General features: G+C 42.7%; 1 protein-coding gene and 1 non-coding gene across 2 annotated transcripts in view; both read left to right on the top strand.

The window, feature by feature from the left end:
- The first annotated feature begins 2721 nt into the window (after positions 1–2721).
- Positions 2722–2919, top strand: LOC138774622 (U2 spliceosomal RNA). Its single transcript, XR_011360346.1, has one exon. It is a non-coding gene; the product is annotated as a U2 spliceosomal RNA (small nuclear RNA).
- Positions 2920–9181: 6262 nt separating this feature from the next.
- Positions 9182–17368, top strand: part of LOC138774454 (calpain-8-like) — a 29955-nt gene continuing 21768 nt past the window's right edge. The window contains exons 1-4 of the mRNA XM_069955343.1: positions 9182–9418; positions 11981–12050; positions 13080–13198; positions 16038–16171. Coding sequence (XP_069811444.1) covers positions 9182–9418; positions 11981–12050; positions 13080–13198; positions 16038–16171 — 560 coding nt within the window. The remainder of the gene's footprint in view (positions 9419–11980; positions 12051–13079; positions 13199–16037; positions 16172–17368) is intronic.

The following is a 17368-nucleotide window of genomic DNA, read 5'->3' as shown; positions in this document are numbered from 1 at the left end:
CTTGAAGGGCTGGCAACAAAGTTGCTCTTTAATAATTGGTAGCTATCTATACATAGCTAGATAGACGCATAAACACATAGATAGATAGATAGATAGATAGTAGCAAGGAATTGCAGCACTTCCAAAGTAGTGAAAACAACTGGTGGTTTATTTGGTGAAGCAAATAACAAAAAATCAGCAACGTTTCTGTCTCATCACGAGACCTTTCTCAAGCACAAAAATCAGTGACTCATATCCTTTTATATACTTAGTGAAATACAAAACAGGTGAATAATCACAGTGAAATCATGTGACTCAAAATACACAAGTGTTGTGAAAATTTTTTACAAAATAGGGTTCCAATCAGGAACACTGTGTAGTTACAAATTGCGTATACAATACATTTCATACAGTGATGTATATACAGCGTGTTACCAATGTTAAAATATATTAAATTAAATCGGCGGGGATAGCTTCCACTCACCACTGCTCAGAGAAGAAAAAGGTAAAATGTAGTTGTCTCCATGCTTGTTCGCCCTCGTTGTGAATGGTTTGTAAACAACATCATCCCGCATGCGCGGGTCCGTGGGTGTGTGTCAACTGGCTTACGTCATTGTAAGGAAGACATAACAACAAACACAATGTCACTACAGTCAAGTATGTACTTAATGTCCAGCCATAGGAACTTCTGCAGCTTCTGACGTATCTTCACACTGGTCATAGTGTTAGAAATGCTCAGTAAAATTGTGGCCCCTCGATCCATGAAAAACGCAGGTGTTAACAAAATCTCATGTGAACACTGACTATAATGGGGCACACAGGGAAGGAGCTGAGAATGGGTCTAAAGACGTAAAGGGATAGGAACTCATTCCAGTGTATCAGGGTTATCCGGTGGAGAGGAGAGCATTCCCGCATAGCGGAATCGCTTCTCCAGTCAAAAACCTGGGGGTCAACCGGGATCCACGATGTGGACCACGGGACTCCCAGACGGTCACCCAAACCCCTATGCAAACTTTTCCCTCATCTAACCCAAAGCCCCAGCACATACTGGTATGTCGCATTCCACACTGCAGTGTGACTGTGTCCATTGAAGACTGTGCAGTCATCAAAATCCGGGCAGTGTATGGAGAACAAAAAAACAACAATCAATCAGAGCAGTGATTGGTGGGCAGCCCTCCTCGCCGTTCCAAAAAGAAATCTACAAAAAAGAAAGGAGAAAGGATATAAGTAACAACAAAATACAGAGTGAAACAAGACAAAAAAATCTAGATGAGCTTTCGGACAAACCACTTCCCTGCAAAATTCATCTGTACATTTTAGTTGTAATAACAAATTCCGCATTTAACCCTTTAGGTTGCAATGTGTCAAGTCTGTGGATCCACATAAGTTCACGTTTTTTAAGCAATGTGGTCCGGTCACCTCCCCTTTTGAGGGGTGGTATATGATCCAAAATTTTTAACTTTAGATCACTTTCCCTGTGTCCCAGGTCCAAAAAATGTTTGGAAACTGGTAAGTCTTCCCTTTTTGTTCTAATCGAATACCTGTGTTGATTCAATCTGGTTCTCATGTCTCGGGTTGTTTCTCCAATGTATAAAAGTTTACATGGACACCAGAGGACATAAATTATCCAGCTGGATGTACATGTAAGGTAGAAATTGATGTTATACACTTTGCCAGTAGATGGATGTGTAAAGTTAGTCCCTTTGTTCATGTATGTGCAACTGACGCACTGTCTACATGGGAATGACCCTTTATTCTTCACCATAAGAAATTTTTGTCCACTGCCGGTTTCTTTTCTAGTCACTTCCCCTTTAACTAAACTGTCTCTTAAGTTCTTATTCCTTCTATAGGACATCAGGGGTGGTGTCTGTAGTTCCGGTACATTTTTATAACTCTCTTTCATGATACTCCAATGCTGTCTAACCACCTTTGCTATTTTAGGGGAAAGATCACTATACGTGGTGACACAAGGTATTCTCTTGTCCGTGCTCGCCATGTTGGATACCGGCTCTACTGAAGCTGTTTTTCTTTGTGTTCCCTCAGGAGACCCCGCGGGTACCCTCTCTCAACAAACTCCTCTGTCATGGTGTTGAGTGCTACCTCCAACTTTCTAGGGGAGTCTGTGATCCTGCGCGCCCTAAGCATCTGGCTAAAGGGTAAGGCTGTATATACATCACTGTATGAAATGTATTGTATACGCAATTTGTAACTACACAGTGTTCCTGATTTTGTAAAAAATTTTCACAACACTTGTGTATTTTGAGTCACATGATTTCACTGTGATTATTCACCTGTTTTGTATTTCACTAAGTATATAAAAGGATATGAGTCACTGATTTTTGTGCTTGAGAAAGGTCTCGTGATGAGACAGAAACGTTGCTGATTTTTTGTTATTTGCTTCACCAAATAAACCACCAGTTGTTTTCACTACTTTGGAAGTGCTGCAATTCCTTGCTACTATTTGAAGAGGAGACGTGGATCCAGTCTCCATTGCTGGCACTCCGAGCACCTGTTCCTGTGAGTGCACTCCGTTCTGCTGTTTAGATAGATAGATAGATAGATAGATAGATAGATAGATAGATAGATAGATAGACAGACAGACAGACAGACAGACAGATAGACAGATAGTGACAGAGAGAGATAAATGCTTCTATGTTGTCCATGGTAAAGCCGCCGCCAAAACTGAGACATGTATGCCATGTGTTGTCTGATTTGGCTTTTGTGGCGTCCCCTCAGAGGCCGCTCCCTTATAGCCTTTTGGCTTAGACCAGAGGTGTATGTATATATATATATATATATATATATATATATATATATATATATACTGTATATATGTACATGAGATGGATTTTTAGAACAGTGAGACGGAAAAAGACCGTGCTCTGTCCTCTCCAGGCCTTGACCTTGTACTGCAGTACTTCCAGGTTCAGTGCCCTCCCGAGTGCGTTTCCAAAAATCCGACATTAGTCACCCCCCCACAGGGTGCACAGCTGCACCCCGAATGCATTCTCAAAAAATAAACCGCCATATGGTGCACAGCTGCACCCCAAGTGCCTTTCCAAAAAATACACCCCCCACAGGGTGCGCAGCTGCCCCCCAAGTGCCTTTCCAAAAAATACACCCCCCACAGGGTGCTCAGCTGCACCCCAAGTGCGTTTCTAAAAAATAAACCGCCATTTGGTGCACCACTGCACCCCAAGTGCCTTTCCAAAAAATTAAATCCCCACCGGTTGCACAGCTGCAACCCAAGTTCCTTTCCAAAAAATACAACCCCCTCCCCCAGGGTGCGCAGCTGCACCCCAAGTGCGTTTCCAAAAAAATAAACCGCCATATGGTGCACCACTGCACCCCAAGTGCCTTTCCGAAAAATACACCTCCCCCCAACAGGGTGCGCAGCTGCACCCCAAGTGTGTTTCCAAAAAATACAACCCCCCACAGGGTGCGTAGCTGCACCCCAGGTGCCTTTCCAAAAAATGCACCCCCCCCCCCAGGGTGCGTAGCAGACTTTTCATACCACCCTGCGTGTTGTAAGCACCTTGGCCGGTGAGTGCACATATAAGGCTTTACATTTACCATGTGTGAATGGAGCAAAAGTTGTTTACATCTAGCATACACAGAGAAACATTCCGTGATGATGTCATCAAGGCTGTGATGTCACATATAACTGCCAGGCAGACAGACAGACACTGTAGTTGCAGCTCCAAGTGCCTTTCCATTTTTTGCAGTTTTTATAACTTATTTTATATCATACGTCATGGTGCTTGTTCCAGTAAAAAGTAATCTTTTATCATCTGCGGATTAGGAGACCTGGGCGGGACTTCATTGCCGAAGCGCCACTTAGCCCCGCCCCAGCATCACTTAGCCATGCCCCCGCTGTGACGTCATTGGCACATAGGCCCCGCTCCTTAGCGGCCATTAGAAGGGCTGGCCTAAAGGTCTAAGCCCCACCCCCACTAGATTGATCCCCACCACCAGGCTAAGTGGCGTTTCAGCGGAGCTTAGTGGCGCCTTTTTTTGTGTTTTATGTTTTCTCACATCCATATGGCTTTTTACATAATAGTTTTTATTTATGTAGATCCCATGTATGTGTTTTATATGACATATGTATGAGCTGATTGCCCTTTGACCTACAACAGGGGGGGGGATGGGCTTTTCAGCTCATGTAGGGTATTTAAGGAATGAAATGTCTTGTATTGTTATGCTTCAGGAAATGAGAGCCCGAATGCGTTTGATTTTTCAAATAAGTTTTATTATTTGGAACCTACCCCTCTGGATATCCTGTCTACACTCTGTGATATTGGAGCGACTTCTGATGCAGTGTCAGACTGCAGTATCTGGGGCCCACCAGAGGAAATGATCCTGGGGGCCCACCAATGAAGAACCAGTGAGAAACAACATGTCAGTCAGTGTCAGTGCAGGGTCTAAAGCTGGGGGCACACCGGAGGATTCTCCGGTCCTCTGGTGGGCCAGTCGGGCACTGTTCTGATTTTCTGTTGTGGTTTTATACACAAGGTTGTCCTTGTTGTGGGTCTGGTCCTCTGTGAGCTGCATAGATCTAACCCTGCAAAAGGGATCTGTAGTGTTGTGCCTATATTTGCACATACTGGATTAGTATTCCTCTCAAGTTTATAATTAGTCTACCGCGCCTATGTGAATAATGAAGAGAAGAGGCACGCGGCCTGTGATATCATTAGCAAACGGTCAGGATGGCACGCACGGCCCTTGACAGCATCGCCACATGTGTGAATATGGAGGTTGGCGCAAGCCTGCAGGAGGCCATCTGGCGCAGAATATTCATGGAGCTAAGGCTAGGTTCACACTGCGTTTTTTGCAAAAAATGGATGAAAAAAACTCATGCATCGGTGTGCATTCGTTTTGATCCGTTTTTCCTTTGACTTCCATTTTAAAAAAAAAAACGGATCAAACGGATACTTTTTTTTAACGGACACAAAAACGTAGCTGACACTACTTTTGTGTTCGTCCAAAAAAAAACGGATCCGTTAAACGTAAGCTGAAAACGCAATGTGAACCTAGCCTAACTAGAAAGCTGTCACTTTAGCACACTGTCAGGACCTCAGGTCGGCTCTAGGTGCTGACAGATTCCCTTTAAGAAAAAACAGAGGCCAAACAGGATGAAACAAGACAGCCATCCCCGGCATCCTGCTGACATAGACTCAGATTGCACAATAAACACATCTATCAGGGTCCAGTTTTTTGACAGGAGAGAAACATAAGTCTTATGGAAACTCGTCAAACAGATAGTTTTAACCATAACGGACGTCCCACTAAAAACCTATGGATCAGATAACAGCTCCTTTGAATATAAGCAATATAGATCAGAGAGGTCGCCCTCAGCTGTTGCAAAACTTCAATTCCCATCATGCCTGGAGCTAAAACTTAGGACAGGGATTGCAGTTTTGCAGCAGCTGGAGGGCAGTGGTTTCCCCATCCCTGCTGTAAATAATATATAATAGAATATCATTGTGGCGATGACATCTGGAAGTGATTTTATTTATTTTATGAGATCCTGATATAATGTATATGAGGAGAAGATCTTGTAGAGATGTTATAAGACCAACCCAGATGCTTGAACAACTTAAACAACTTGGTCTATTCTAATATAATACTAGTGACACATTGCACCCAATCAGCTATACAACAGGGTTATACAGTGTTCTCTCCTACTATGTGTATGTCAGTTCTCCGGCCGCTATTCATTGAATAGCGGGTGCAGAAAACCCTGTCAGTGCACACAGTGGAGCGAGCGGCTCCGGAGGCACGCTCCATAGTGTGCTGTGGGGAGTTCTGATGCGAGCGCGCACAGATGCGCCCGCATCAAAACTCTGCAGCGTTAAAGATCATCCAGCCGGTACTGCAGTACCGGCCGGGATGATCTTTTCAGAGACCGGCCATTCCATGACCCGGATGGGTCAAGGAACGGATGGTCTCTTACGTTGTGTGAACATAGTCTTATAATGATTGCAATTGGCGTACTCTGACCACTGAGCTTTATTGGAGTTGCACTATAATGTGTAGTTTTACTATATAAATCAGTACCATGTTTTCATAGATCCATTTTGATCACTTTATTTCATGTTTTGTGGGATAAGATGGAATCTAAAAAAAACAGCAGTCATGGCATTTTTTATTTTTTTTTTTACATTTATGCCAATCGTCGAGTGGTTTTGATAACATTATATTTTAACAGTTTGTACTTTTCCACACATTATCATACTGATCTAATGGAGCAATGCAGAACATAGGTATTACATTGATATGTATAAGTGACTGTTCATACAAGTATCTGAGGGCACGGATAAAATAAATAAAATTAGTGGAATTGCTTTTCTCTGCGTATTTGTCAAAATACTAAATATATATGAGATTAAAAAAAAACTGTAAAGAAATATATATATATTTTCCCCTCAAAAATACATAAAAACACATAAAACCCTCTAAAATAGATTAAACAACAGAGATTTGCACTGCTATTTTGAACAACAAAGAAATGGTTGTGATCAGGAAGTCAAGACCCTTTTACACAGGTTAACTATCGCAAGGAGTGTAGCCAGTAGCGGTCCTTTGGCTGATAATCGCCCTGTGAAAAAGTGTCAATGATCGGCCGAGGAGCAGGGAATTTGATTGCAACTTTTGCACAGCTTTCAAAATTTGTTCCAATTATCGTGGCAAAATAGCTAACTGGCCATACAAACGATACATTGATTGTTTGTGTGGCCCAGTAGCACTATTGATTCTGCTTTCTAAAGGCAATGCAAATGAGCGCTGATCTCGCCGATTGGTACTCTCTTGCATCCTTGCATGGTCCCATATCGGGCTGTGTAAAAGGACCCTCAGGCTGGGGTTACATGGCAATTTTTGCAAGGTCAGGACTATTTGTGGGTCGCCATTCATGGCAGCGAAACACTGTGGTTTTTGACCACAGACTGAACCCACATTAAAGGAGCACCGATCTGCTAGATCTGTGCTCGCTTACAGAGCTTATCACACAGCTTGATAAACAGGGCTTCACAGACATTGTTTGCAATATCCGCGTATCCCTTGCTGTAATTGGCTTTTGGCAGATGATTTTTTAAACCTGTTTAAAGTGACTCTGTACCCACAATCTGACCCCCCCAAACCCCTTGTACCTTTGGATAGCTGCTTTTAATCCAAGATCTGTCCTGGGGTCCGTTCGGCAGGTGATGCAATCAGGCTGGGTTCACACTGGGTTTTGCAAAAAACGGATGCATTTGTGTGCATCTGTTTTGATCTGTTTTTCCATTGACTTCCATTATTAAAAAAAAAAGGATCAAAATGGATCCGTTTTTTTTTTACGGACACAAAAACACTGCTGACACTATTTTTTGTCCGTTAAAAAAACGGATCCGTTAAACGTATGCTGAAAACGCAGTGTGAACCCAGCCTTATTGTCCTAAAAAACAACTTTTAAACTTGCAGCCCTGCGCCAAACTGGCATGGCCTAGAGTATCTGTGCCCTAACTTTGCACCACCCCTCCGTCCCTCCTCCCCTCCCTCCTCATTATTAGAAATGCCACTGGCAGGATATTTTCTATTCCTCTGCAGTGAACACTACACAGGTGCCTTAACGATCCAGCCCATGTGCCGTGTTCTCACAGCTGATGAATAGGAGAAAATGGAGCATTCCTAATGATGAGGATGGCGGGGAGGAGGGACAGAGGTTGTGCCAGCCTAATGCATACACACTCTAGGCCACGCCAGTTTGGCACAGGGCTGCAAGTTTAAAAGTTGTTTTTAGGACAATAACTGCATCACCTGCCGAACGGACCCCGGGACAGATCTTGGATTAGAAGCAGCTATCCGAAGGTACAAGCGGTTTGGGGGGTCAGATTGTGGGTACAGAGTCAGTAAAGACAGTGATCAGCTGATGATCGGCTCCTCGGCTGATTGCTGTCTGTATTACACAGGGCGATATCTGCCCAGTTTGGCAGGTAATGGCTCTGTGTAATAGTCCCGTAGCTGACATTGACTGGGTGAGGACAATGTTGCAATAGAATTAAGCATATTCTGTACCAACTATACTGTATACATATACTGTTCTCCAACATAGCGGAGCATGTTTTTGCCCTGGGCAATAGAGGTTGCCCCCTTTACTACCTAAATATATAGTGGAAAGTTACTCCCCCTTCAGACCCTTCATCTTTATGACCCTTTTGAAGTGACTGCTCCATAAACTCCTACACCAAGAGGAATTCTCCTCCAGACTCACATTCTCCTCTCAGCAGTCTCACTGCCAGATACTAGTTTATAGATAACAATAAAATCTAGAAAGATCCGGCTCAGACCTCCCCTGTATCAGCTGGGAAGGTCGTGTTTATGTATATGTATATAACTGATATCATGTATTATCTTATTGTGTGGGGGTGGGGTAGTCCTATATACTATACTATATTATACAATACTGTTCTATATTAAACAATGATATAATACACAGTTTTGCTAAACTCTTGCACAGATATAATGTAAATTATAGGTGGGTGCACGGCCTACACATACTAGCAAATTATATCTATATCCGAACAAGAAAGAAGTATGAAAGACACAAGACACTGCCACACTTCACCCAGTTTCCCAGAACTGGATCCATCTTTTCCCAGCACCCGGGGAGGAGCGGCAGGAAGCGGAGCGGACTTCAAAGCCCACAGCCTGATGAGCAGAATGCAGATAGGAAGGAAGCGCTCTACTTGGTTCCTACTGTGAATTTGTTCATCTTTAATCTTCACTGATGGTTTAAGTCTAGAGTTCCGTTTTGCGGGAGCTGCAGTTCCTCCACAACCACTTAATGGAGACAACATGTAGCTGCAGAGCTGACACTACATTCTTTAGATGTCTCCTACAGATGTCATAACTGCAGCTCTAGTCTCAATGGACACAACATAATAGCCTCCATATATCACTAGGTCTCCTTGACCCTTGAAGTACGACCCCCTTGGCAAGAAACAAGAGGAAGGTAATATGTAAGGGCAGCTTTGCTTTTGTTTTTCTGTATCTGGGTGACCTGACCTTTGCTTTAGGTGACAACCTTGCTCACACCCCTCAGCTATTATCTATCTCCTCCCTTGTGTCTTTGGATATTTCCTCACATCTGGTTCTCTGACTATATATTCACATATAGGGCTCCTTACTGTCGCACTTCAGCCCCTGCACACAGAAGGACGGCACTATGGCAAGTGTAGCTGCTAAACTAGCCAAGGACAAAGCCACCGCCTTGGGTATTGGGAGCTACCAGAACCCAAGGAAATACTTAAACCAAGACCATGAGGAGCTGAAGGCACAGTGCTTTGCCTCTAAGACCCTATTTCAGGACCCCGCATTTCCCGCTGCCCAGTCGTCTCTTGGAGTCAAAGATCTGGGTCCAAACTCCGAGAAGGTGCAAGGACTTGTCTGGAAAAGACCCTCGGTGAGGAAACATTTCATACATTCTTATTCTTTATACATACTCGAAGATTTTATGTTTTATTGTGTTCTATATGATCCCATTTTATGTTGTGTATTGTATCTATTGTGTTTCTCTAGTTAGTTACTTAGGGCCCTATTCCACCCGACGATTATTGTTCAGATTATCGTTAAATTGTTCAAATCTAAACGATAATTGTTCGGTTGAAATGCAGTTAATGATTAACGACCGAACGAGAAATCGTTGATCGCTTTATAAGACCTGGACCTATTTTTATCGTTGCTCGTTCGCAAAACGTTCGCATTGAATAAGACGTCGTTCGGTCGTTTGCAGTAGATACGAATGCAATAGCGAAGAAATAGCGAAGAAAAAACGATCGCAAATACGATCATAAGTAACGATTATCGTTCCATGGAGATGAGTGAACGTTTTCAGGTCTTTCGCAATAGCGGTCGTTTGAGATCGTTAATCGTTAACGATTATGCGAACGATAATCGTCTGGTGGAATAGGGCCCTTAGTTTTACATCTAGAGAAAGTATTTATCATGATGTTACTGAAGATGGTTATCTGAGGATCCAGCTATCACCTTCCATGTACATGCTTTAGATCACACATTGCATAACACATATACATTGGATACATTACACAGATGTAACTGCATAGTGCCAAGTCTGTATCTAATGATCTCATTTATACAACCAGTGACTTTCCACCAACTACAACTTTTAGCAGGATGAGGAATGTTAGTTTTGCTGGAACTTGTAGCCACACATTGGACTCACATGTAGCCATACCAGCTGCCTACAGCTGACCAGTGGCTCCAGAGCAGCAATCCAAACCTACAGCGGGATGTCAGGGCATACTGGGTGGTGTCCACTTATAGACCACAACTATAAATACATATACAGTGGTACCTTGGTTTAAGAGTAACTTGGTTTAAGAGCGTTTTGGTTTAAGACCTCAGTTTTTCAAAATTGTGACTTGGTTTTAAAGCATTGCTTTGGTTTAAGAGCTTCCTGTACTGGGTGGGAGAGAGCGGGGGAGGGGTATGGTCTGCATAGCGGGGCCTACAGCACTGTACTCTGAGCCAGGAAGTCTCCTTCACCTTCCAAATCATAACAGATCCACTTCAGGCTGGGGCTTACATCAGGGGACAGGACTATAGAGGTAATGTGACCACACTGACCTCTGACAGCAGCTGTCTGGTGGTGTTAGTGCATGGGCAGAATTTATTAAAGGGGTTTTCCAACGTGAGGTATAAAAAATAAAAATGCTGCATAAGCATACAACATTATTTACCTGTCTCCAAAATGTAATTGTTTTGTTGGTCTATACCTCTTGTATTATTTTCTGGTTGTGCAATAGTACAATCCCCAGAATGCATTGCTTCCCTTTAGCTCTTCATCAGAGTACCCTCTCCTCACCTACTTTCCTGCCAGGTCCACGCCCAGAGCTGTGACTTCAGCGCCCCACCCACCTCTGCTACAAATAGTTTGTTTGGGGTATGGTCACTTCAGATTTTCTGCCACTGACATCACTCGGGGGAGGTGGGGCTTAAGCTGAGAGACTAGATCCAGCCATGACTCCTGAGACAGCAGAGAATGAGAGAGGGAGGAGCTGGGAAACTGGAGACAACACCACCATGAAAATGGAAGGACTACACAACTTCCTGTCAGGCGTCTATCATGCATAAACACTCTGAAGCCAGTACTGTTAGTGATAACACTGTATTAGTAAGTTTTATGTCTTAGGCTATGTTCATACACTGTCATTTTTTTTAGTAAAATAATGGCTGTTATTTTCAGTCTTCGGTGATTTCCATTGAAGTGTATGGAAACAAGGACAATAGTTCACACAATGCATAGAATAAATGAATGTTCTGGACATTTATTGGCAGACATTATTTAGCGAACAACCAATGGTATTTTACGTTGTTCACACACATTTTTTTTTTTTTTTTTGCTATCCCTTCACCATCTTTTCAACAAAATTCAAAACAACATTTTTTCAATAATGGAATACCCCTTTAACCAATGTTTCAGATAGTCATTCTTGAGAAGGCTACATATACATTTATTACAGAGTTTGGTGGCTTATAAATCATTATTATTGAGTTTCACAGTAAATGTCTCCCTGTGGGTGTCCAGATCTAAAAGAAACTTCTAAAACAAGCTTAAAGGGGTTGTCCAGCAAAAATCAACTGGTGTCAGAAAGTTATATAGATTTGTAATTTACTTCTGTTTTAAAATCTCAAGTCTTCCAATACTTATCAGCTGCTATATGTCCTGCAGAAATGTTTTGTTTACATTCAGAAACAGTGCTCTCTGCTGCTACCTCTGTCCACGTCAGGAACTGTCCAGAGCCCATAGAACACCACTTCCTGCAGGACATACAGTAGCTTATAAGTATGGGGAAGACTTGATATTTTTAAATAGAAGTAAAATACAAATCTATAAAACTTTCTGACACCAGTTGATAGGTCATAGGGGAACGTCAGGAGCAGAGATTGCCATGGCCTGGAGATAAATTAACAATTTAACAATGTTATTCTTCATCTCTAACAGGAAATTAAAACCAATCCTCAATTTATCAATGAAGGGGCAAGTCGTGCAGATGTCCGTCAGGGATTGCTGGGTAAGTGGTGACATCTACACTAAACAGAAGGCATCTTCTTCCTACACTCAGATTGGTGTTTTATGGTGCGGCTGTACTGGTAACTGGTAACAATTCCCTTCATATGGGTTTCACATGAATGTAATACAGAAGAAAGTCTCAGCCCAGAACCTTTCCTGTCTCGGCCTTACTAGGGCCCTTATTCCAGCAACTAATGGCGCCATCTTTAAATAGTAAAAATAGTAAAAAAAGGTGTCACAAATTGTAAAAAATTGCTATAGATTTTCACCAAAGCCTACAAAAAATGATTAATAAATCCCTCCTGTGTTTTAATATATTTGGACTCCACCGGACCCAATGGGTTACATTGCTTGGGGTAAAAGATTATTAGTGATGATAATACTAAAGTGTACTAATAATGTAAATGAGCGCCGATCTGCTAGAAGGAGGACAGTGTGGTGCAAGGCCGGATTGTCAGTGGGTCCAGTGGCCGGTGGCAGACGATGGCAGCGGCAGGAGTGAGTATCGGGGTACCAGGCTAGCGGCTGGGGGGGGGGGGGGAGATGTACGGCCAGGCTACAGGCCATCAATCATTGGCTGATCGTTGTCTCTATTCTACGGAGCGATAATCGGCTGAATACGGCCGATTCGGCCGATTATCGCTCCGTGGAATAGGCCCCTAAGGTGTATGGGTACTGTCTGACTCTCCACCAAGAGATAATGTGTATGGAGAAAACAGTCAGAGATAAGCTAAGGCCAGAGATGTCTGGCAGCAGCCCACCTCTCCCTTGTCTTATAAGGAACACATGAAGGATCCCCAATGCCACGTTCATGTGTATAAAGAGAACGGATGAGAAGATATTGTTGGTATATAGGCATCTTAAGTCTACATACATCTACAGAAGATGGTGGTCAATGGATTTTCCCAATGCTATGGGCAAATGAATTATCCCAGATACCAGGAGCCTGTGAATCACATAGATCTGATATCTGTGATGTTCTGATCATATATACTGACAGTCTGATAACAATAGATTATTCTTTATACAGGTGACTGCTGGTTTCTCTGTTCTATCGCATCTCTGACTCTAAATGAACAATGTCTCTGCAAGGTTATCCCCATGGACCAAAGCTTTGACACCAACTATGCTGGGATCTTTCACTTTAAGGTAGCACACAAAAAAAATAATAAAGGACTGTGTTTCCACATTGGCATTTGAAATGCATTTCAATCATGGACAAAACCAGGCCCCCCATTTCTTTCTCAATAGCCGCACTATGTTGCCAGGATTATCGGTAAAAACGTGTATCGATTGGGTAAGAAATTGGGGCAGGCATTAGACACATTCTAAACACAAAGGTGAAAACATGCAAGCAAAGCATTTCTCTGTATGTTCTATTTAGTTCTTGTTCACTTCACCTTAACCCTTTAAGGACGGGGCCCATTTTTGTTTTTGCGTTTTCGGTTTTTCCTCCTTGTGTTTAAAAGGCCATAGCACTTGCATTTTTCCACCTAGAAACCCACATGAGCCCTTATTTTTTGCGTCACTAATTGTACTTTGCAATTACAGGCTGAATTTTGGCATTTGGTACACTACGAAACCAGAAAAAAATTCAATGTGTGGTGAAATTGACAAAAAAAAAAACGCATTTCTTTTATTTGGGGGAACTGTGTTTTTACGCCATTCGCCCTGGGGTAAAACTTGTTATGCATGTTCCTCAAGTTGTTACGATTAAAACGATATATAACATGTATAACTTATATTGTATCTGATGGCCTATAAAAAATTCAAACCATTGTTAACAAATATACGTTCCTTAAAATCGCTCCATTCCAAGGCTTATAACGCTTTTATTCTTGGGTCTATGGGGCTGTGTCATTTTTTGCACCATGACATGTTCTTTCTATTGGTACCTTGATTGCGCATATACGAATTTTTGATCGCTTTTTATTACAATTTTTCTGGATTTGATGCGACCAAAAATGCGCAATTTTGCACTTTGGGATTTTTTTGCGCTGACGCCGTTTACCGTGTGAGATCAGGAATGTGATTAATTAATAGTTCGGGCGATTACGCACGCGGCGATAGCAAACATGTTTATTTATTTGTTTACTTTTATTTAAAACCTGGGAAAAGGGGGGTGATTCAGACTTTTATTGGGGGAGGGGGCTTTTTACTATAAACAACACTTTTTTTTTTTTACACATATACTAGAAGCCCCCCTGGGGTTAGGGTTATTCCCCCTGGGGTTAGGGTTATTCCCCCTAGGGGACTTCTAGTATATATACTTTGATCTCTCATTGAGATCTTTGCTGTATAGATATACAGCAAAGATCAATGAGATCGGCACTCATTTGCTTTCGGCTGCTGTAGCCGAAAACAAACGAGTGCTGAGCCGGGGACGGCGCCATCTTGGATGAGTCCCCGGCCGGCATCAGACAGGGAGATCGCTCCTCCGGGACAACGTCCCGGAGGGGCGATCTCCCCCACTAGACCCCAGGGAAAGGTTGCCTCCGGTAATCAGAGGCAGCTGTCAACTTTGACAGCTGCCTCCGATTAGCTAATTAGCGGGCACGGCGATCAGACCGTGCCCGCTAATAGTGGCGGTCCCGGGCTACACACAGCACCCGGGACCGCGGCACTTCAAAGCGGGGTCGCTTTGAAGTACTAATGAGGACATATGACGTACGGGTACGTCATATGTCCTTAAGAGGGGTTGTCCAGCGGAAAACTTTTTTTCTTTGAAATGAACTGGCATCAGAAAGTTATATAAATTTGTAATTTACTTCTATTAAAAAAAAATCTCAAGTCTTCCCATACTTATTAGCTACTGTATGTCCTGCAGGAAGTGTTGTTTTATTTTCAGTCACAGTGCTCTCTGCTGACATCTCTAGCTGAGACAGGAACTCTGTCTCGGTTTTCTATGAATCCCCATAGAAAATCTCTCCTGCTCTGGACAGTTCCTGTCTCGGCCAGAGATGTCAGCAGAGAGCACTGTGTCAGACTGAAAATAAAACAACATTTCCTGCATGACATACAGCAGCTAATAAATATGTGAAGTCTTGAGATTTTTTAATAGTAGTAAATTACAAATCTGTATAACTTTCTGATACCAGTTGATTTGAAAGAAAAAGTTTTTTGCTGGACAACTCCTTTAAAAAAACTGTGTCAGTGCTTAAAGGGGTTATCCAGCGCTACAAAAACATGGCCACTTTTCCCCCTACTGTTGTCTCCAGTTCAGGTGCAGTTTGCAGGTCAGGTGCAGGTCCATTTACTTCAATGGAACAGAGTTTCAAAACCCCACCCAAACTGGAGACAAAAGTAGGGGGAAAGTGTCCATGTTTTTGTAGCGCTGGATAACCCCTTTAAAAGGGGGGGGGGGGGGGGATTTTGTGCAAACTCCAATTTTATGCTAAATCTTTGGTGCAAAAATTGATCTTAGAACAACATTCAATTGGTTTAGGTCTGGGTGCTGAGACCCCCGCTGATCACTACAATGAGCAGGGAGAAGCGCTTCTCTCCATCTCTCTCTGCACTGCAGAAGGTCTAGAAGAGAGATGTGGAGAGAAGCGTTTCTCCTTGATCAGTGTAGTGATTGGTGGGGGTCTCACCACCCTGACCCAAACCAATCAAAGTTTTTGATATGTCTCTATGATATGTCAAATGTTGTTTTTTTTTAAACCACGGTAATTGTTTTCAGAGGCATTCCCTTATTTATTTATTTTTGGATTATTTTTAAGAATGAGGTCAGGGTGTGCGTTGGGTTTGTCTAACACAATTGTTCTGTAGCAGCTGGTTGTCACTTATTTCTGCGGCCCTGCGGCTTGCTGGGAGCGGTGCTTTTCTAATAGCTTCAGGTTGGGGAACACTGGATGCAAATCCTTGTAACCATAACAAGACAAAATCTAACCTTAATGTTCTCTGTGTGACGATGTGCATGAGTCAGATGTCAGGTGAAACAATGTCCCATTCTCTTCTACAATAACCTATAACCTGTTTCCACCAGTTCTGGCAGTACGGTGAGTGGGTGGACGTTGTGGTGGATGATCAGCTGCCTACAAAGAAATCTAAGCTGGTGTTTGTTAAGTCCACCACTGCCAATGAGTTCTGGAGCGCCCTCCTGGAGAAAGCCTATGCCAAGTAAGAACCGAATATAACAACGTGACTAGATATCCATCATGTATATGTCCATGTATCAAGGCAAATACCAGATGGCCCGCTGTGTTAAATGGGCCAGTCCATTAACAGATTGATGCCTGGTTTTTCCCAGCACAGCACCCTCCCTGCACTTTGCAAGACATTGGTTATACATCCTTCATCTACTAGTTCCCAGCAGGTCCAACCTTCTCATGGTTGCTGCAGGTTTGACAGTGGAGGAAAAGGAGACTCCTTATCAGTACTGGTCGAGGCAGGGGTGACAATCAGAAGTGCAATTTAGTTTAAAGTGTCACTTTCATTAAAAAAATTTTTTGCAGAAATCAATAGTACAGGCGATTTTAAGAAACTTGGTAGTTGGGTTTATTAGCCGAAAAAGGCATTTTTATCATGAAAAAGCAGTTTGAAGCTCTCCCCCCTGTCTTCATTGTTCTCTATGAAGAGGGGAGGGGTGGAGGGAGATGAGGCACCAAAACAGGACAACAAAGAGTTAAGTTACAGCTACATCACCGTCTATCTCATCTGACAGTCAGCACTGACCTCTCTGACCTTTAAATACCTCTTTCACACAGTTGGGAGATGTGTAATCCTTTGTTCTCGGCTCTCTGGTGGCGACTAATCTCCCTCCTTCCTCCTCCCCCCCCTCCCCTCTCCATAGCACAGACAGCATCCGACTGATGTAAAACAGTGGAGATTTCCTGATAATGAGCAGTGGATGACAGAAAGGAGAGGGGGGGCTGGGAAAAGTCTTTTTGAATGGAGATAATGGCATATTTGCCTAATAAACACAATTACAAAGTTTCTTAAAATCTATTGATTTAAACTATTTGAACTATTGATTTCTGCAAAAAAAAAAAAAAAAACATTAACAACAGTGACACTTTAAAACCCAAGGGCTTAATGCAAAGGTGGGTGGGGGCTTAGCAAAGGGGTGAGGCTTAGCAGGAATGCAGACAGAGCTTAGGTGTGGACAGGAATCTTAGGTGCAGGGGTTCTGCCATCTCCTGCTTTCCTATTACAAGGTTCATCAGTCACCAACAACAAAAGCAGGTGAAAATAGCAATGTGTGTCCTGTGTCCTGCTGACTGATATGTGTAGTAAGAGTGCTAGATGTATTGTAAATAGTATATGTGTATAGTATTTATTTTTTTATATCATTGCTAGAATACCAGCCCTTTCTTC

Source organism: Dendropsophus ebraccatus, chromosome 15 (assembly GCF_027789765.1).
Source record: "Dendropsophus ebraccatus isolate aDenEbr1 chromosome 15, aDenEbr1.pat, whole genome shotgun sequence".
Taxonomy (NCBI): Eukaryota; Metazoa; Chordata; class Amphibia; order Anura; family Hylidae; genus Dendropsophus; species Dendropsophus ebraccatus.
The sequence above is the reverse complement of the archived record's forward strand: the minus strand, read 5'-3'. Positions and strand labels throughout refer to the sequence as shown.